The sequence below is a fragment of the Neofelis nebulosa genome, chromosome 2 (genome assembly GCF_028018385.1).
Source record: "Neofelis nebulosa isolate mNeoNeb1 chromosome 2, mNeoNeb1.pri, whole genome shotgun sequence".
In the NCBI taxonomy this organism is placed as follows: domain Eukaryota; kingdom Metazoa; phylum Chordata; class Mammalia; order Carnivora; family Felidae; genus Neofelis; species Neofelis nebulosa.
In genome coordinates this window covers 64,959,922-64,982,519 of record NC_080783.1, presented here as the reverse complement: position 1 = coordinate 64,982,519, position 22,598 = coordinate 64,959,922, and the positions used below count along the sequence as shown (strand labels likewise).

Sequence of the window (22,598 nt, the reverse complement as noted above, 5' to 3'; positions counted from 1 at the left end):
TGGGGAGTTAAAATGTTAGGTCTTTGTTCACAAGCCTTCAGCGAGTAGTTCTACAATCGCTTCCAATTACCTAAACCATTTCTACAACAATCAGCCTCAATTTTTAAAAGTTAGAACCACTTGGCTTTCACTCTGGGAAAGCTTTATTAACAGTGTTGGTTGGAATGAAGTTTAATTTTGTCTGTATGGTCAAGGTGCCATACAAACTGGAAGCAGAACAGTACAGGCTTCAAGATTTCTCCAGTGACCCCTCTTAAAGATGTACTGGGAAGCAAGCTACACTCATGGAAGAGTAAACTCCTGGTCATGGTCAGAAAATGTTCCCAGATGTTAAACAGGCAAATGACAGATGCAAAAATGGATCCCGAAAGAAAGCAACAATAGCAACAACATTGCAGAGCAGGTTATTAAACTGTTGCTGTTCCTTGCTGGCAGAGCATGGCAAAATATTTACCTTCTTACCAGAACTTTCAACTTACCAACTTAAATGTCAGTGTTTTTAAAGCTTTGGGATCATCTACAATCTTCTGTAAATTAGCAGCCACTGAAAAATACAAACATGGAGAAACATGTCCAAATTATTTACAATAACACTGGATTTTCACATTGATGATTCAGAAAATCTGACTAATCATGCAATAAGCTACAGAATTATTTCTTTCACAGACATTTACAAAGTCCATATAAATAACCAAATTAGTCTCATGCATTTTCTCCAATTTATATCTTCAGTGCATCTGAATTAATCACTACACATTGAGCCCACATTTCACAAAATAAAATGGGAAATTACTTTCTAATGGAAAGCAGAGGTGACAGCAGCTTCCACTTTTTTTTTTCCACCACTTGGTTTTTCTCAAGGTTCATTACTACAAAATTTAGTAGCCAGCAGAGGGCAGCACAAAACAAAGAGGCGAGGTATTACAAAGAAAGTGCCTCTCTGAAAGTCCTAGGTCAGTACATTTGAATCTTTCTCCGATAAATTCACTCAATTCTCTGCACCCATTTTTATCAAAGCAACAAAATACAGTGGATAACCTCTATGACTCGGGCATATGTGTTAATGCTTTCAGAGCACGATGATTTGTCAAACCTGTGAAGTGCCACCTGGAACAACACCCAAGTTGGCTGAACAGGGTCAAGCACTAGAGGCTGTCAGTGTGGGGATCAATAGCGAAGATATGTTTTCAGTATTAGCAGGATTCATCAGAGACCCGTCCCATTTTCCATGGTGTCATCATATATTTGATACTGTAGCAGAGAAGTCAGCCTTTCCTGCGTACTCATTCCAGTTTAGGGTACAGAATTATCAAAAGGTAATGATGATGGAAATTTAAAACTCTGCTCTTTCCATATCCAAATCTAAAGTATAAAGTGTTGGGGTGCCTGGGTGGCTCAATCGGTTAAGCGTCCGACTTCAGCTCAGGTCACGATCTCGCGGTCCGTGAGTTCGAGCCCCGCGTCGGGCTCTGGGTTGATGGCTCAGAGCCTGGAGCCTGCTTCCGATTCTGTGTCTCCCTCTCTCTCTGCCCCTCCCCCATTCATGCTGTCTCCGTCTCAAAAATAAATAAAAACATTAAAAAAATTAAAAAAAAAATAAAGTATAAAGTGTTGAAAATCAAGTGAGGGCTGCTGGTTAGAGAAACAGAAATGACTATGGAAGAAATTAAAGAAGGTTCCGTTTATCATTTTTACTTTTCATGTGGAAAGCTATCTGCTGCTCAGTAATTAGGTACCTGAAAAGTTATGTAACTATTTTAAGATTAAAAAAAAAGATAACATATATTTTGAGAAAAGTGTTTCAAGTAGAAAGTCCAACTGGAGAGCAGAAAGAAATCTGCATATTTCATGTTTCTCTAAGGTGGACTAAAAACAACATAGATACATGGATTTTCTGCAGATTAGTTATTTCATTTAACTCATCAGCTGCAGAAGAGAAAAAATGAAAATTATATACTCAATATGGCTATTTCTCTTTATAAACCATAATTACAAGCATCATTTTATCGTTTGTTGCCCTTAACACGTCCACTCTGAGCGAACTGCAAAGTTTCATTTATAAGAACTCCCCTCCTTTCACATCTTCTCCTCTTTCTTTTGCCCCCACATGCAAACTTGCACAAGCATCAGGTATATCCTGGGCCACCAACCTCAATGTAGGTATCAGCGCCAAGCATCTTCTGGCCTCCTCAGCGGTTTCCTGAACGTATTTCAGATGCTACAATCATCTAGTAATCCACTCAAGAAACACTGCCTCATGGGGTGAAAAGCTGTGCTGTGAAACACCGTCCACCAAAGCCAGTATTTATGATGTCAGGGCATTCTGACTGCAAATTACAGCAGCTGAGCACAGCCACCGTTTTCTCAAAACATAAAAGTGTTCTAATAGCCCCTCTGATTTGGGCTGATTTCATGAGTGGCCATAAAGTCTTCATATGAATTTCAGTCGTTTCATTAGAGGCCCTGAGTTAATGTGGATGATTTACTACCCTGTTCTGGGTCATCTACTTCCAGTCTGCTCTGTAGTGTTCTGCCAGAAGCAGCGCTCTGTCCTCCACTAATTCACAGCCCTCTCTCTGGCGTGCACGCCCATGTGCTGGGGCCCATCTCCCAGGAACATGGCTAAGCAAGTTGTAGAATAGAGGGCAAAGCTGAAATGCTAGCATCTTAAACAATCATCCCAGAAGCCATGCTCCCCAATTGTGAACCCTATGCCTCGGGGATATTAGAAATTCAAATTCTGTCTTCAACTCAAAGCAAAAATAGCAAAACTGGCCACTTACCTGATTACTTATCCCACCTGCTAGGCTTATTTTCAATTTAGTTGATTCTAATTTGTTGTAAAGTGCTATAAAATACCTTCATTTAACTGACATCACATAAAATTCAAGGTGATGCTAATTTCTCTTCCACTAGCAATGCTCATTAAAAAGATGGGTGTCACTGTTTTCTCCCTTCTCCTGACTGTGCACCTGGATTTCAAAAATAAAAATGTTCCTTACCTGGAATGTGAGCTCAGAAGGAAGGGTTGGACAGGGCTGGTTAACTTTATAGCTTCTCAGGTATGTGCTGACATTATTGAACTTCATGTTTTAAGGTGCTTTAGATTTCTTCAAAATATGGGGCTTCTGAACCCTGCCTACTCACTGGCCATCAACTTCTCTCCAATCCTTCCTGGCTTTCCCCAATAGAACCCATTCCCCTAGTTTCTGATGCAGACTGTGTTCTCTCCCTTGAGCAGACCCCTGCCCACCTCCTCATCCCTTCTCTTCAGTCACAAGTGCTCTGTTTCTTGACCACAGAGGACACAGAACACACTCACTGAGGTACCAGGGATTGTGGCCCTCTTGTCCTACCACTGCGGCTATAAGGTACCTTTGTGGGAGCCATCTATTTCTTGGCTATTTTTGTGTTTCTCTGTCATACTTTAGGCTTGAAGAAGGGCTACAAATTGTATGTGCTCTTTTTGAATAACATTTGGCCTAAGGTACGGTAGGTATTGTGCTTTATGAAACTGTAATAATATCATTAACAACTACATGAAAAAGATGTTGATGTTCAGTACCTCCCTGAATCCAAAAGAGAAAGAAATAAGATTGTCCTGGGGGTAATCCATCAGAAGTAAGGCAGCAGAGCTGACACTTACTTGGCAAACTAAGGCAAGCATTTTCCAGACCCTGTTTTCTCTATAAACTCCTTGTACTACTCAAATTCTCCACATTTTGACAGTTAGAAAAGTAATAGTTACATAATGACTATTTACAGTCTGTGTTTGCATTACAGGTGATTAGTGGAAACATACACTTTTCTCCCCAGGTACCAGTGTATTTCACAACAATCTCCTATAGTACTGATGTTCCAGTGGCCATGAGTTAATTTATCTAATTTGAGCTATTCCCAAACAAAAGCTGTGGAGAAAAGCACTCCAATGAACACCAAGTCTGAGGCACTCCCCTAGGAGGAAATTCTGAGAGAAGACAAAAGCGCAGACTTGGGTTACCTGATGTCACAATACTGTCTGATCCAAAGACACATCCTGAACATCTGCTTTGTACTCTGTGTTGCTGCAGAAAGGCAGCATCAGATTGCAAAGCAAGAAAGAGACACAGATGCCAAAAGAGAATGCAAGCTTCTAAGTAAGGAGGAAAGGAAATGATAGGAGGGTGGGGATCTTATGGATACTGCTGTTAACGCTAATGTGAAATTACAGCTAATTAACTATTATGTTTGGGACAAAATACAAGAGATTCACCCTACTATTTTCCCTAACTCTCTGGGCTCTTATCTTAAGGACATGAGTGTAGCACAGTGTGTAAGTGCACGCATTCTCCAGCCAAAGTGTGTGGGTTCAAATCCTGCTTCCTGCTTAGACCCCTATGAACTGGGGCAAGTTTACTTTAGCCTCTTTGTGCTGGAGTCTACGCATCTGTAAAATGTGGATATTAATAGACCCTGTCTGATAAGGTTCTTCTGGGGATTGAGTTAATATACATACAGTGTTTAGTGCTTGATGGATTGCAAGTACATGACAAATATTAGCTTACTATCTCTACCCTGGACAAATGCATATTTTAACTGGTTTCCTTGCTTTCAGTCTTAACCCATGAGCCCTCTTACACTCACCAGAGTTACTTGGAGAATCTAAGTCATAAATTGGAATGTGTTACCTCCTTAGGTAATACTGCTTAATCGTACATGCCAACTTCAGGATTAAGTCCAAGTTTTTAATTCGGTCTGTAAGACCCTCCACGGTGTGGCCCAACCTACCTCTTCAGTTCATATTCTGCCTTGTCCTACCTTAGATTTTCCCAGGTAGGGCTCCATAACCACCCCCTCCTCTAGGTATCTACCACTACTCTCATCATTATGCTAAAACAATCCATTATAAATCTCGTTTCCCCAGTGGATTCATATTTTTTGATAACCCAGACAAAATCTTAGTCACCTCGGCAAAAGGTTTATCTTTGAAATATACCCGCATTTAGAGAGACTAATGACTTCTTACCACCTCCACTGCCGTTACCCAAGTACAGCTGCCACTGTCTCTTGTCTAGACTCATACAATAGCCTCGAATCTCTCTGTTTCCATCCTCGCCCCTCAATGGCTCAGCCTCTACCCAGCAGTCAGATGAGCCTTCTCCAACAGTTTTGCCTTTTGTTTCAGATTGTTTACTTCTTTTCATTTACTACCTCCAACCCATTCCATCTATAAGGAACCGGCAAAATTGGCTATTTTTCATTGTTTTTCAAGAGATGAGAGTAGGTCACTCCACAGGTAAGCCACCCAGACTGGCACAGGTGGTCGCCCCAACAAGGAAATCTACAATGGTAAGTAGAGAACAGACATGGTGAGCACCAGTGTGGCCTCACGACTATCTGCAGCAACGAGGACTAAGTCATACCACTAACCTCCCCTCTTACAGCTCTCCCCAGGAAAAGAAACCAACCCGGAGGAACTATTCCCAGGTGGATCCCAGCAGTATAAGCAGTGGACTACAGTGAATACTTGGTGTGCAGCCCAAATCTTCTCTTTAGGAATGAGGCTAATGTTCTCCCATCTGCTGGGATAATTGTTGGCTGATGACTCTTGCTTTGTCCTTCTTTGGGAATTCCCCTTGGAAACCTTAAGACTAAAATCCATGGACAAATATGGTACAACCACCTTAGAAGAAATTTCTATGTTTAAATTTATAAACAAAAGAGAAACACAAAATAAAAAGATGTAAAATATGATATCAAATATGTGAAATGTGGAGAGGAGAGGGTTAAAGAATGAGTTCAAAATTAAGCAGCCATCAGCTTAATGTAGACTGTTATATTCAGAAGATGTTATATATTAACCAAATGGGAACCACAAATCAAAAATAAAGTTAGAGATATGCCAAAAAAAAAAAAAATGAAGTGCAAGGAATCCAAGTATATCACTAAAGAAAACCAGCAAACCATGAAGCAGAGAAAAAGATAAAAGGATCAGAGAAAAACTAAAAAACAACCACAAAATGAGTAACAAAATAGCAATAAATACACATTTATCAAAATTACTTTGAATATAAATGGACTAATGCTCCAACAGAATGAAATAGGGTGACAGAATGGATAAATAAACAAGACTCATCTATATGCTGCCTATAAGAGACTCATTTCAGACCTAAAGACACCTACAATTGAAAGTGAGGTGATACAGAAACATTTATCATGCAAATGGATGTCAAAAAAAGCCAGAGTAGCAATACTTATATTGGACAAAATAGACTTTAAAACCAAGTCTGTAAAAAGAGACAACGAAGGATGCTATATAATAAACGTGACAATCCAACAAGAGGATATAACAATGTAAATATGAATGTACCCAACATGAGAACACCAAAATACATAAAACAGTTAATAACAAACATAAAGGAATTAATTGATAGCAATACAATAACAGTAGGGAACTTCTAATACCCCACTTACATCAATGGACAGATCATCCAAACAGAAAATCAGTAAGGACACAGTGGCTTTGAATGACACACTGGACCATGTGGATTTAACAGATATATTCAGAACATTCCACCCTAATCAGCAGAATACACTTTCTTCTCAAATGCACATAAAACATTCTCCAGAATAGATCACATATTAGGCCAAAAAACAAGTCTCAACAAATTAAAAAATACTGAAGTCATACCATGTATCTTTTCTGACCTTAACACTATGAAACTAGAAATAAACCACATGCAACAATCTGGAAAGATCACAAACAAATGGAGGTTAAATAACATTAACCGTCAATGAGTCAATGATGTCATGATGCTATTAAACCATCAATGAGTCAACCAAGAAATCAAGGAAGAAATCAAAAAGCATATGGAAACAAATGAAACTGGTCTAAAACCTTTGGGATGCAGCCAAAACAGTTCTAAGAGGGAAGTTTATAGCAATACAGCCTACTTCACGAAGAAGCAAGAAAAACCACAAATGAACCACCTAACCTGATAGACAGAGGGGAAGATGGTGGTGTAGGAGGACACTGGGCTCACTGCGTCCTGCTGATCACTTAGATTTCACCCACACCTGCCTAAATAACCCAGAAAACCGCCAGAAGACTAGCAGAACAGATTCTCCAGAGCCAAGTGTGTAGACAAGAGGCCCACGGAAGAGGGCAGGAAGGGCGGAGAGGTGGTATGTGCTACAGGGACAGGCGGGAGGGAGCCAGGGCAGCAGAGGGGCAGCCCGACCAGCAAGGCAGAGCCCCTTGCAAAAGCTAAGGGGCCGGACACCGTGTGTTCTGACAGCCAGCGGGACTTAACATCTGGAATGTTATAAGGCAACAGCTCTGCTCTCAGAGCAGGGAGGGCGAGAGGACACTGAGAGGGAGAGTTGTTGAGCCCCAGAAGACAGAGCTCAGCTCGGAGGGGGAACAAAGGCGCTGGCAAGTGCCATCTCCCTCTCCCATCCCCAGCCGAAATTCCAAAGGGAACCAGTTCCCTTCACCGAACTTGCTTGCACCGCACAAACGCCCAACAATGTGTTTCTGTGTATCCATCCCTGCGACGGGTCTACAGGGCCTCCCTCCTGGTGCTGCAGGGCCCCTCCCGCAGGGGACTGCCTATGGCAAAGCGAGCTAAGCCTGCCCCTCCTACCCCTGTGCACCTTGCGGATCCACCCCAGCTAATTGGCCAGATCCCATCGAAGCAGCACCACAAGCCTGGCAGTCTCCAAGTAGCCCAGACAGGGCCCAAACCACTCCACAGTGAATCCTGCCCCTGGGAGAGGGGAAGACAAGGTACACACCAGTCTGACTGTGGCCCCAGCAGTGGTCTGGGGACAGACATCGGGTCTGACTGCGGCCCTGCCCACCAACACAAGTTACTCCAGACAGCACAGGGGAAGTGCCCTGCAGTTCTGTGCCACTCCAGGGACTATCCAAAATGATGGAACGGAAGAATTCTCCTCAGAAGAAACTCCAGGAAGTAGTGACAGCTAATGAACTGATCAAAAATGATTTAAGCAATATAATGGAACAAGAATTTAGAATAATATTCATAAAATTAATCACTGGGATTGGAACAAGCATAGAAGACAGCAGAGAATCTATTGCTACAGAGATCAAGGGACTAAGAAATGGTCATGAGGAGCTAAAAATGCTGTAAATGAGTTGCAAAATAAAATGGAGATGGCCATAGCACGGACTGAAGAGGAAGAGGAGAGAATCAGTGAATTAGAAGATAAAATTATAGAAAAAAAGGAAGCTGTGAAAAAGAGAGATAAAAAAAAATCCAGGAGTATGAGGGGAGAATTAGAGAACTAAGTGATGCAATCAAATGGAACAATATCCGTATCATAAGAATTCCAGAAGAAGAAGAGAGAGAGAAAGGGGCTGAAGGTGTACTTGAACAAATCATAGCTGAGAACTTCCCTGATCTGGGGAAGAAAAAAGGCATTGAAATCCAAGAGGCACAGAGAACTCCCTTCAGACGTAACCTGAATTGATATTGTGCATGACATATCATAGTGAAACCGGCAAAAAAACAAGGATAAAGAGAAAATTCTGAAAGCAGCAAGGCATAAACAGGCTCTAACTTACAAAGGGAGACTCATAGGAGTAGTGGCAGACCTATCTACTGAAACTTGGCAGGCCAGAAAGGAATGGCAGGAAATCTTCAATGTGACAAACAGAAAAAATATGGAGCCGAGAATCCTTTATCCAGCAAATCTGTCATTCAGAATATAAGGATAAAGTTTTCCCAAACAAACAAAAACTGAAGGAATTCATCACCACTTAACCAGCCCTACAAGAGATCCTAAGGGGGGATTCTATGAGTGAAATTTTGCAAGGACCACAAAGTACCAGAGACCTTACTACAAGGTAAACCCATATCTTTCAATAATAACACTGAATGTAAATGGACTAAATGCTCCAACCAAAAGACACAGGGTATCAGAATGGATAAAAAAATAAGACCCATCTATTTGCTGTCTACAAGAGACTCATTTTAGACCTGAGGACACCTTCAGATTGAAAGTGAGGGGATGGAGAACTATCTATCATGCTACTGGAAGTCAAAAGAAAGCTGGAGTAGCCACACTTACATCAGACAAACTAGACTTTAAATTAAAGGCTGTAACAAGAGATGAATAAGGGCATTCTATAATAATTACAGGGTCTATCCACCAGGAAGAGCTAACAATTATAAATGTCTATGTGCCGAATACAGGAGCCCCCAGATATATAAAACAATTAATCACAAACATAAGCAACCTTATTGATAAGAACGTGGTAATTGCAGGGGACTTTAATACCCCACTTACAACAATGGACAGATCATCTAGACACAGGATCAATAAAGAAACCAGGGCCTGAATGATACATTGGATCAGATGGACTTGACAGATATATTTAGAACTCTGCATCCCAAAGCGACAGAATATACTTTCGTCTTGAGTGCACATGGAACATTCTCCAAGATAGATCACATACTGGGTCACAAAACAGCCCTTAATAAGTATACAAGAATTGAGAGCATACCATGCAAACTTTCAGACCACAATGCTATGAAACTTGAAATCAACCACAGGAAAAAGTCTAGAAAACCTCCAAAAGCATGGAATGGAGGTTAAAGAACACCCTACTAAAGAATGAGTGGGTCAACCAGGCAATTAGAGAAGAAATTAAAAAATACATGGAAACAAATGAAAATGAAAATACAACAATCCAAATGCTCTGAGATGCAGCGAAGGCAGTCCTGAGAGGAAAATACATTGCAATCCACGCCTATCTCAAGAAACAAGAAAAGTCCCAAATACAAAATCTAACAGCACACCTAAAGGAAATAGAAGCAGAACAGCAAAGACACCCCAAACCCAGCAGAAGAAGAGATATAATAAAGATCAGAGCAGAAATAAACAATATAGAATCTAAAAAAACTGTAGAGCAGATCAACGAAACCAAGAGTTGGTTTTTTGAAAAAATAAACAAAATTGATAAACCTCTAGCCAGGCTTCTCAAAAAGAAAAGGGAGATGACTCAAATAGGTAAAATCATGAATGAAAGTGGAATTATTACAACCAATCCCTCAGAAATACAAGCAAATTATCAGGGAATACTATGAAAAATTATATGCCAACAAACTGGACAATCTGGAAGAAATGGACAAATTCCTAAGCACTCACACACTTCCAAAACTCAATCAGGAGGAAATAGAAAGCTTGAACAGACCCATACCAGCGAAGAAATTGAATCGGTTATCAAAAATCTCCCAACAAATAAGAGTCCAGGACCAGATGGCTTCCCTGGGGAATTCTACCAGACATTTAAAGCAGAGATAATACCTATCCTTCTCAAGCTATTCCAAGAAATAGAAAGGAAAACTTCCAGCCTCATTCTATGAAGCCAGCATTACTTTGATTCCTAAACCAGAGACCCAGCAAAAAAAGAGATCTACAGGCCAATATCCCTGATGAATATGGATGCAAAAATTCTCAATAAGATACTAGCAAATTGAATTCAACAGCATATAAAAAGAATTATTCACCATGATCAAGTGGGATTCATTCCTGGGCTGCAGGGCTGGTTCCACATTCATTCGCAAATCAATGTGATATATCACATTAATAAAAGAAAAGATAAGAACCATATGATCCTGTCAACCGATGCAGAAAAAGCATTTGACAAAATTCAGCACCCTTTCTTAATAAAAACCCTCGAAAAAGTCGGGATAGAAGGAACATACTTAAACATCATAGAAGCCATTTATTAAAAGCCCACAGCTAATATCATCCTCAATGGGGAAAAACTGAGAGCTGTCCCCCTGAGATCAGGAACACGACAGGGGTGTCCACTCTCACCGCTGTTGTTTAACATAGTGTTGGAAGTGCTAGCATCAGCAATCAGACAACAAAAGGAAATCAAAGGCATCAAAATTGGCAAAGATGAAGTCAAGCTTTCATTCTTTGCAGATGACATGATATTTTATACATGGAAAACCTGACAGACTCCACCAAAAGTCTACTAGAACTGATACGTGAATTCAGCAAAGTCGCAGGATACAAAATCATTGTACAGAAATCAGTTGCATTCTTATACACTAATAATGAAGCAACAGAAAGACAAATAAAGAAACTGATCCCATTCACAATTGCACCAAGAAGCATAAAATACCTAGGAAGAAACCTAACCAAGGATGTAAAAGATCTTTATGCTGAAAACTATAGAAAGCTTATGAAGGAAATTGAAGATACTAAGAAATGGAAAAATATTCCATGCTCATGGACTGGAAGAATAAATATTGTCAAAATGTTAATACTACCCAAAGCAATCTACACATTCAGTGCAATCCCAATCAAAATTGCACCAGCATTCTTCTCGAAGCTAGAACAAGCAATCCTAAAATTTGTATGGAACCACAAAAGACCCCGAATAGCCAAAGTGATATTGAAGAAGACCAAAGCAGGAGGCCATCACAATCCCAGACTTTAGCCTCTACTACAAAGCTGTAATCATCAAGACAGCATGGTACTGGCACAAAAACAGACACATAGACCAATGGAATAGAATAGAGACTCCAGAATTGGACCCAAAAAAGTATGGCCAACTAATCTTTAACAAAGCAGGAAAGACTATCCAATGGAAAAAAGACAGTCTCTTTAACAAATGGTGCTGGGAGAACGGGACAGCAACATGCAGAACAATGAAAGTAGACCACTTTCCTACACCATTCACAAAAATAAACTGAAAATGGATAAAGGACCTGAATGTGAGACAGGAAACCATCAAAACCCTAGAGGAGAAAGCAGGAAAAAACCTCTCTGACCTCAGTCGCAGACATTTCTTACTTGACACATCTCCAAAGGCGAGGGAATTAAAAGCAAAAATGCACTACTGGGACCTGATGAAGATAAAAAGCTTCTGCACTGCACAGTAAACAATCAACAAAACTAAAAGGCAACCAACAGAATGGGAAAAGATATTTGCAAATGACATATCGGACAAAGGGCTAGTATCCAAAATCTATAAAGAGCTCACCAAACTCCACACCTGAAAAACAAATAATCCAGTGAAGAAATGAGCAGAAAACATGAATAGACACTTCTCTAAAGAAGTCATCCAGATGGCCAACAGGCACATGAAAAGATGCTCAACATCACTCCTCATCAGGGAAATACAAATCAAAACCACACTCAGATATCACCTCATGCCAGTCAGAGTGGCTAAAATGAACAAATCAGGAGACTATAGATGCTGCAAAGGATGTGGAGAAACGGGAACCCTCTTGCACTCTTGCTGGGAAAGCAAACTGGTGCAGCCACTCTGGAAAACAGTGTGGAGGTTCCTCAAAAAATTAAAAATAGATCTACCCTATGACCGAGCAAGAGCACTGCTAGGAATTTACCCCAGGGATACAGGAGTGCTGATGCATAGGGGCACTCGTACCCCAATGTTTATAGCAGCACTTTCAACAATAGCCAAATCATGGGAAGTGCCTAAATGTCCATCAACTGATAAATGGATAAAGAAATTGTGGTTTATATACACAATTGAATACTACTTGGCAATGAGAAAGAATTAAGTATGGCCTTTTGCTGCAACATGGATGGAACTGGAGAATGTTATGCTAAGTGAAATAAGTCATACAGAGAAAGACAGATACCATATATTTTCACTCTTATGTGGATCCTGAGAAACTTAACAGAAGACCATGGGGGAGGGGAAGGAAAAAAAAAAAAGGTTAGAGAGGGAGAGAGCCAAACCATAAGAGACTCTTAAAAACTGTGAATAAACTGAGGGTTAATGAGGGGTAGGAGGGAGGGGAAGGTGGGTGATGCGCAGTGAGGAGGCCACCTGTTGGGATGAGCACTGGGTGTTGTATGCAAACCAATTTGACAATAAATTTATTGTCAATTTGACAACAGATTTAATATAAAAAAACAAACGACCTAACCTTATACCTAACGGTGCAAGAAAAAGAACAACAAACAAAACTTAAAACTAGCAGAAGGAAGGAATAGAAAAAAAACACAAATAAATGATATAGAAACAGCAACAACAAAAACAAAACAAAAACAAAAACAATAGAACAGATTGACGAAATCAGGAGATGATTCTTTGAAAACATCAACGAGATTGATAAACTGCTAGACTGAGTCATCAAAAAAACAATAAGAGAGAGTGAGAGAAAGGATTCAAATAAACAAAACCACTAATGAAAAAGGAGAAATAATAATACCACAGAAATACAAACAATTGTAAGACAACATTATGAAAAAGTATATGCCCACAAATTGGACAACCTACTAGAAATGGATAAATTCCTAGAAACATATAAACTACCAAAAATAAAGCAGGAAGAAACAAAAAATTGAAAAGACTGATTACCAGCAGTGAGATTAAATCAGCAATCAAAAACCTCCCAATAAACCAAAGTCCAGGATGAGACAACTTCACAAGTGAATTCTACCAAAAATTTAAAGAAGACTTAATACTTTTTCTTCTCAAACTATTCCAAAAAATAGAAGGAAGCTTCCAAATTCATTCTATGAATTCAATATCACCCTGATACCAAAACGAGATAAAGATACCACAAAAGAAGAGAATTACAGGCCAATAACTCTCATGAACATCGATGCAAAAATCCTCAACAAAATACTAGCAAACCAAATCCAACAATTAAAAAAAAAAAACAACAAAAACAAACATTCACCATGATCAAATGCAATTTATCCTCAAGATGGAAGAGTGGCTCAATATTCACACATCAGTCAACATGATACATCATGTCAATAAGAGAAAGGATAAAAACTGTATGACCATTTCAATAGACAAAGAAAAAGCATTTGACCAAAGTACATCATTCATTCATGATAATCGCTTTCAGCAAAGTAGGTTTAGAGGGAATATACCTCAACATAATAAAGGCCATACATGAAAGACCCACAGCGAAATTTATCCTCGATGGGGGAAAAACTGAGAGCATTACCCCTAAGGTCAGGAACAAGAGAAGGACCCCACTCTCACCACTTTTATTCAACACAGTGCTGGAATTCCTAACCACAGCAATCAGACAAGAAGAAGAAATAAAAGGTACCCAACCTGGTAAGGAAGAAGGAAAACTTCCACTATTTGCAGATGACAGGATACTATGTATAGAAAACCCAAAAGACTCCCCAAAAAACTGCAGAACTGATAAATGAATTTAGTGAAATCACTGGACACAAAATCAATGTGCAGAAATCTGTTGCATTTCTATACACTAACAATGAAGCAGCAGAAAGAGGAATTACGAAAAAAATCCCATTTACAGCCACACCAAAAATAGTAAGATGCCTAGGAATAAACCTAACAAAAGAGGTAAAAGACCTGTACTCTGAAAACTATAATACACTGATGAAATAAATTGAATATGACACAAAGAAATGGAGAGATATTCCATGCATTCATGGACTGGACTGGAAGTAAATATTGTTACAATGTCTATCCTATGCAAAGCAATGTACAGATTTAATGCAATCCCTATCAAAACGTCAACAGCATTTTTCACAGAATGAGAACAAAAAAACCCTAAAATTTATATGGGACCACAAAAGACCCCAAATAGCCAAAAACACTTTTTCAAAAGAAAAGCCAAGCTGGAGGTATCACAGTTCCAGACTTCAAGTTATATTATAAAGCTGTAGTAATAAAAACAGTATGGTCCTGGCACAAAAATAGATATGTAGATTAATGAACAGAGCACCCAGAAATAAACCCACAATTATATGGTCAATTAATCTTTGACAAAGCAGGAGAGAATATCCACTGGGAAAAAGACAGTCTCTTCAACAAATGGTGTTGAAAAAACTGGTCAGCTACATGCTGGACCACTTTCTGAAAAATAGATTAAAGATTGGGGAGCCTGGGAGGCTCAGTTGGCTAAGCGTCTGACTTCAGTTCAGGTCATGATCTCATGGTTTGTGATTTGGAGCCCCACATTGGGCTTCCGGATGTCAGCGTAAACGCCACTTTGGTTCCTCTGTCTCCCTTTCTCTCTGCCCCTTCCCCACTCACGAGCATGCATGCACACACTCTCTCGCCCAAAAGTAATAAACATTTTTAAAAAATGGACGAAAGATCTAAATGGGAGATCTGAGACCATAAAAATCCTAGAAGATGACACAAGCAGTAATATTTCTGATATTGGCTTTAACATTTTTCTAGGTATGTCTCCTAAAGCAAGAGAAATAAAAGCAAAAATAAACTACTGGGACTATGTCAAAATAAAAAGGTTTTGCATAGTGAAGGAAACAACAAAACTAAAAGGCAACCTACTGAATGGGAGAAAGTATTTGCAAATGATATATCTGATAAAGGCTTGGTATCCAAAATATATAAAGAACTTATACAACTCAACACCCAAAACCCAAATAACCAAATGAAAAATGGGCAGAAGACATTGAACAGGCATTTCTCCAAAGAAGACATCCAGGAGGCCAAAAGACAAATGAAAAGATGTTCATCATCACTCATCATCAGGGAAATGCAAATCAAAACCACAATAAGGTATTAAATCCTCACACCTGTCAGGATGACTAAAATCAAAAACACAAGAAACAGTAGGTGTTGGCAAGGATGTGGAGAAATGGGAACCCTCTTGCACTGCTGGTGGGAATGCCAACTGGTGCAGCCACTGTGGAAAACAGTATGGAGGGTCCTTATAAAGTTAAAAATAGAACTACCCTATGATTCTAGTAATCACCCTATTGGGTATTTACCCAAAGAATACAAAAACATTAATTCAAAGGAATACATGCACCCCGATGTTTATGGCAACATTATGTACAATGCAAGCAGCCCAAGCATCCATTGATTAATGAATGGACAAAGAAGCTGTGGTATACATATACAATAGAATATTCCTCAGCCATAAAAAGAATGAAATCTTGCCATTTGCAACAACAGGGATGGCGCTACAGAATAAATGCTAAGTGAAATTAGAGAAAGACAAATGCATATGCTTTCATTCATATGTGGGATTTAAGAACAAAACAAATAAGCATAGGAAAAAATAGAGAGAGAGACAAACCAAGAAAAAGACTCTTATCTATAGAGAACAAACTGATGGTTGGTTACCAGAGGGGAAGTGGGGGTGGGTGGGAGGGATGAAACAGGTGATGGGGATTAAGGAGTGACTTGTGATGAGCACCAGGTGTTGTATGGAAGTGTTGAATCACTATAGTGTACACCTGAAATGAATATAACTATGTTAACTATACTAGAATTACAGTAATCAGACACTGGCCATTCTGACATATTAAAAAAGAAAGTGCAAACGATAAATACAATATTAGAGGAAAAGGGGAAATCGAGTATATTATATACCATTTCCCTGTATTTCCCCAAGCTAGATTAGTTAGATGGTGAGAAAAAGCAGTAGTTAGAAGAGATTTTAGGAATGTTACAGGTACCATAAGCAACCAGCCTCTGAGACAAAAATTTCAAAAAGACTTGAGTATTAGCATTATTTGTATCTAAAAAGAATGATGGGAAATAAAAAAACAATAAATTCACTTGCCATTCTCCTTATGGCTCAGGGAAATTCCAGTCCTTTAGTATTATCTTGGCATAATGAGAAAATCTGAAACAGTTTGGAATGGCTAAACTGACAGGTATTGAATCTGTCCCTTAAAATATAATCATAGGGGTGCCTGGGTGGCTCGGGTGGTTGAGCGTCCAACTCTGGGTTTTGGCTCAGGTCATGATCTCATGGTTCCTGGGTTCCAGCCCTGTGTCCCACTCCACACTGACAGCACGGAGCCTGTTTGGGATTCTCTCTCTGCCCCTCCCTCCTCCCACATTCTGTCTCTCTCTCTCAAGATAAATAACCTTAAAAGAATAAAACATAATCATAAAATTAATATGTTGGTCCTGAATTTCCTGTACTGTGTTTAAGGTAGATTTGTATGAACTGGACCACAGTGTGGTAATGGAAGGGTCCAATAATCATTATGTTACGATTGCTCATTTTGAAAGCAGTGAAGTGGTATAAACAATGAAACTGTAGCTTTATTTAGCTGGTGGAGATGGCATACCAGTATGTTTAGAGCTTAACTCCTCTTTAGCATGAAGATGAAGAAAGTAAAAAACTAAAAATACTGTGTGAAGAATGGCTCAACTTGAAAGTGAGGCTTGCCAAGCATACCCAACGTTCACCTGAGATGAAGGTAAGAATTTATTTGCTTTGGAAAAACAAAGAGGATTACCGCTTTGGGAGACACAGCTGTTAAAACGTGCTTGGGTCCTTCAAAAGTAGGTGACTTAACCTGAAGTTTTTAGTCTTGAAACCCTCTAACTCGGAGGTAAAAGTTTGTACACATTTCCCGGGAGAGAGTGTGTGGCTATCACCAGATACTGAATGGGGTCCTGTCCTGGATAACCTTAAACTGCTGTCCCAAATGCTTACTAACATCTCATATTAATGTAAGCAACTTAGAGGTGGGCCTTTATTTTTATAACAGACTTACTGAAGTTCAACTGCCATATAATAAACTGTATATATTTAAAGCATCCACTTTAGTAAGTTCTTTAAGTTTATTTACTCATCTTTTATGAGAGAGAGTGTGTGTATGTGAGCAGGGGAGGAATAAAGAGAGAGGGGGAGACAGAGAGTATCCTAAGTGATGCGGGGCTCAAACTCAGGAACCATGAGATCATGACCTGAGCGGAAACCAATAGACGCTTAACTAAGTCACGCTGACATCCCCAATCTGGTAAGTTCTGATGCATGTATACACCAATGAAACCATTACCACAAACAATATAATGAGCATATCCCAAATATGCAAACATTTTGTCAGATCCTCTGTAATTCCCTCCACCTTCCCCCCTCCACTGCTCTCTTCCACTCTATCCAGGAAACCACTGATTTGTTTGTTGTCACTATAACTTACATTTTCTAAAATTTTATACAAATGGAGACATACGGTGTATACTTATCTCGTTTGACTTTTTTTTGATATACCATAATTCATTCCTTTTTAAAGTAAAAAAGGAATATTCTCTTGTATGGATATACCATAGTTTGTTTACATATTCTTCTCTTGATAGACATCTGGGTTGTTTCCAGGTTTTGTTGTTACAAATAAAGCAGTTATCAGCATTCATGTATAAATCTTTATATAGACACGCATTGTCCTTCCACTTGGGTAGATACCTAGGAATAGAATGGCTGGCTCTTTTAAGAAATTACTGAAATGTTTTCTATGGCAAGTGTATCATTTTTACATTCCTACAAGCAGTGTGAGGGGGTTCTAGTTTCTCACACACTTGCCAACACTTGATTGTAATTTTAATTTACATTTCCTTGTGTCCTTCCAGGTTCCTATTTTGTGTAGTCTTTTTTAAAGTCACTTTCTAATAATTAAGGGTTTCTATAAATGCAGGTGTGATTTTTCTCTGTTAAGCAGAAGGCTTTTTCTAAAAAGAACAAAAAATCTTTGCTAAGGAACTACAGGTATTTCTTCATCCAAGGTGTAAGCTTTTCAGATCTCCTGGTTCATCTAGTAAATGATAAAAAAACACAACTAAAGATGTCTCAGCTACAGCTTGAACAACATCAGTCTACCTCTTGGAAGCTTCCTATCTATAGAGTTCAGAAACCTCAGCCCTACTAGAGATTTTTAAATGTGTAGATCATAAGTTTGAGTAGAATTAAAGAAGAGAAGGAAATGATCATATCATGGAAGGCAGACAAGGTAAGACACGGGAAATCCACCCAACTTTGATTTTTAGACGTAAAAAGAAAAACCTGTCCAGGTCTTCACCGTTTACAAGAGGTCTTATTTAATTATGCTAGATGTCTAGATTCCAAGAGAGAAGTCTCACACCCACCAGCACACTCTAAAAAATATTAACAAGACTCTGTGTATATAAGGTAAGACATACTCTGGAATTTTAATGAAAATCTCTCAAACATGGTTGAAAGAAGACTTCCGTGCAGCACGTACTACAAAGGGAGACAACAGGACAGCTGTTCTCCATTGTATGTAGAAGACTAAAAACAACGTGTGTCTTCTTCAATGCCTATCCTCACTTGATTGAAAACAAAAACACTTACAGAGATAAGCTTTAACCTGTCTTTACGACCTTGTCAAATCATTAAAATTCTAGAAAACTTCTAATCAGTCAGAGGAAATACACCAAAGGGAAATGAAACAATTCACAGAATCAACTTGTTCTTATTATCACTTTTGCTTCATCTTGATTTTTTTTATGTTTATTTTTGAGAGAGAGAGAGAGAAGGAGGGAGGGAGGGAAGGAAGGCGGGAGGGAGGGAAGGAGGGAGGGAGGGAAGAAGGGAGGGAGGGAAGGAGGGAGAAGGAGCACGAGCAGGGGAGGGGCAGAGAGAAAGGGAGACACAGAATCGGAAGCAGGCTCCAGGCTCTGAGCTGTCAGCACAGAGCCCGATGCGGAGCTAGAACTCACAGACCGTGAGATCATGACCTGAGCTGAAGTCGGACACTTAACCGACTGAGCCACCCATGTGTTCCTATTTTGATTTGTTTATAACCAGGTTTTCCAATAGTCACGTATTAATCAAACACACACAACTTGAGATTTAGCCTGGTGGCTTCTGGGCTGGGAAAAGCTTTGGAAAAGTTAAAATTAATGAGACAGTAAACACACCGATAAGAGGAATGCTACTTAAATTATGGGCCAATGCAGCCAACTGAGGCAGAGCCATCTGGCATAAGCACAAACTGGGAGAAACGTGAAGACTCCTAGCCTGGCATGCGGTGGCCTGCCTTCCAGACACACAGGTTTCTCACACATGTGGCCAGCCTGCACACAGGAAGAGAGCTGGGCTTCCGTTTACGTGATGTGCACCGCCCCAGAAGAGGACATCTATTTTATCTTCATTTCTTGAGTTATTTTCTTCTTTGTGGTATATATCCAAGGCATTGGAAGTAAGGGTTTAGTAGCCCGTGAGAGGTACAGACCAAGGTAGAACAATTCACTTCTTTAATAATAAGAAATCAAATCTATTCAAGGGTTGACTGGGACCTCACTCTAGTTTAGGACTCTGCTGAAAGAATAAAGGACCTGCAATCTAATGCTATGTATAATACATAAAATAAACTTTGGAAAATCACCTTCCCTGTGCCTCAGACCAGTGAAATTCAAAGTAGTCAGCTGCCAAAATGTTTACCAGTCCACATGAGGTATGGAGTGTGCACCAGAATGTAAATTAATCACTGCTTCCTTCATTGATAAAGTCTTGTTATCCCCATTCCCCAAGCCCCTCAAGAAAAAATGATAGTTGAACTTCACAATGTGCTTAATATTGGTTGATATCGTGGCACAAGCCAGTACATGGATCACACTGAACAGGACTACTCTGGACTGTTCCCAAAATAATACTAACCTGTCCCTTCCTTCCTCCACCATTCTTGACAAGATTGGTTTGGCTCAAGTCTAAGAAAACTGGTGTTGCACAGTATCTCCAACCACAGGTAAGATATTTAAATGGCACTTTCTGCAGAAACTTCACAATCAATGGCAGAATAAAAGATGACTAGTAGGAATGTGGAAAAGAGCTTATGAAAGAAAATTAAATACAGAACTTCATAAAGAAGCTTCTTGTCAAAGTGTCATATTCAATTTAACATTTGTTCTGTGTTTTTAATTTTTAACAAATCATTGTTAATTGTTGCATGAAAATAAGCTGGCATGAGTTTAGCAGACTTTGTACCTGCAGCTTTGATCTTATCTAGTAAATGTGAGACATTAATTACATTGAACAAAGGCCTCACTTTTATGCACAATTAAATTTTAAAGACCATCTCCATAATCCTCACCCTTATCCCCCTGCCCAATTCCCCTTTCCCAATGCAAGGTAACTACACCTCTCTTTGAATGACAGCATGTGGAGCTTGCTGATAACATAAAGGGAGTGGCTAGGGACAGCTCACTGCTCTGATAATGGTGGCAGTAGGAGGAAGAGTCAATCCGATGCCCCTGTCAGAACTCTGAGGCACCAGCTAGTTGTGCTAAGGTCCACTGGGCAGCCTGTAAAATGCAGAAAAAGCACAGCTGGTAGAGTCATTATAAAATCAGAGGTTAGGGACCATGAAATATGTGCAGAAATTAAAGGCTGACATAGACCAAAGAGAGGACAGTTTGAAATTCCTATTATACTGGTTCTGAGATGTGTTGATGGGATCAGTCTACAACTATGTATTTTTTTTTAATTTTTTTTTTTAATGTTTATTGATTTTTGAGACAGAGAGAGACAGAGCATGAACAGGGGTGGGTCAGAGAGAGAGAGGGAGACACAACATGAAACAGGCTCCAGGCTCTGAGCTGTCAGCACAGAGCCTGATGCGGGGCTCGAACCCACGAACTGCGAGATCATGACCTGAGCCGAAGTCAGACACTCAACTGACTGAGCCACCCAGGCGCCCCTACAACTATGTATTTTCTTATTTCGCAATCTTTTGTAAATTTTGCGTTAAACTATTTTGACACCAAAATGAGCTTTTAAAAAGTACATGTTTAATAAAAAATGAGGTCCTGATTTTCATTTTCCATAAAGCCACGGAACCTATGCACAGCGTCTGTCAAAGTTTACCACCCATCCAGGGGCTGTAGTAAGGTCACTGACTCCCAAGAATGCCGAGAGACACAAGTTGCCTGACAAAGCATAAGAACCTCTGTCAAGAGCTAGCAGTTACTTTTCAAAGGCTGTTTCCAGAAGGAAATGACTTGCCAGGCACAAATGCAGGAGGTATGTTTACATATCACCCTTTCAGGGATAGTTTTCATCTTACACTCTCAAAAATGTCCTGGTTTACATGATAAATCGGTATGGTCATCCTACTTCCCAAGCATCTAGACTGAGGCTCCTGGAAAATAGACCCCCCCAGCCTGTCACTTCCAGATTCCCAGCCAGTACCCAACACTGAGCCTAGCACTCAGTAGGTGCTAAATAATTAACAAAGGAGAGATCTCCAAGTACCTGGTTAACAGGACTAGGAAGTAGTTTTTCAGAAGTTGATATTTACCCCCCAACAAAGATGAGAAAAACCAGAGCTGACTGGAGCAATGTAAGGCTTGTCTTTTCAGACCTCTGGCTTCCATTTTATGTTACCCACCCCATGCCAGAGATGTAACCTCCTCGACCTTGTTAAATGCTTGAAAAACTCCTCCCCCTCTCCAACTGACCAAGGTAGCAGAAAGACAGACAAGGTCTTTTAGCTCACTGTTGTACACCCAATACCCAGGACAGGGCGTGGCTCACAGAAGGTACACATAAATAATTATAGAACACATGAATGAGAATAAACTGGCAGCACATTTTGTCAAGGATGTTAATGTTAACTCTTCCAAGGAATCTGCAATTAAATTTGAGCCTTGATCTCTCATTATGGATAGAAGGATAGATTTCATGGTAAAGAAATTTTAGGCAACTGGTGGAGGTGAAATTACTCTTCCTTATTGCAGAAGGAAGGGGTGCAGCCTCTCTTTGTCCCTAAAATTCAATGAAACCTATGAGGAATACAGGCATTCAAGTGTACTTTCACAGTACAGTACCTTGAACCTGAGACCCCTTTATCCCTCCCGTCTGCACTAGGTCTCCAGAGGT

The 22,598-nt window shown here is 39.7% G+C and overlaps 1 protein-coding gene across 1 annotated transcript in view; it reads right to left on the bottom strand.

Annotated features, from left to right (window-relative positions):
- STK39 (serine/threonine kinase 39) overlaps positions 1-22,598 on the bottom strand; it is a 314,459-nt gene that overhangs the window by 15,376 nt on the left and 276,485 nt on the right. Inside the window, exon 17 of the mRNA XM_058714960.1 lies at positions 480-544. Within this exon, the coding sequence (XP_058570943.1) occupies positions 480-544 (65 nt within the window). The remainder of the gene's footprint in view (positions 1-479; positions 545-22,598) is intronic.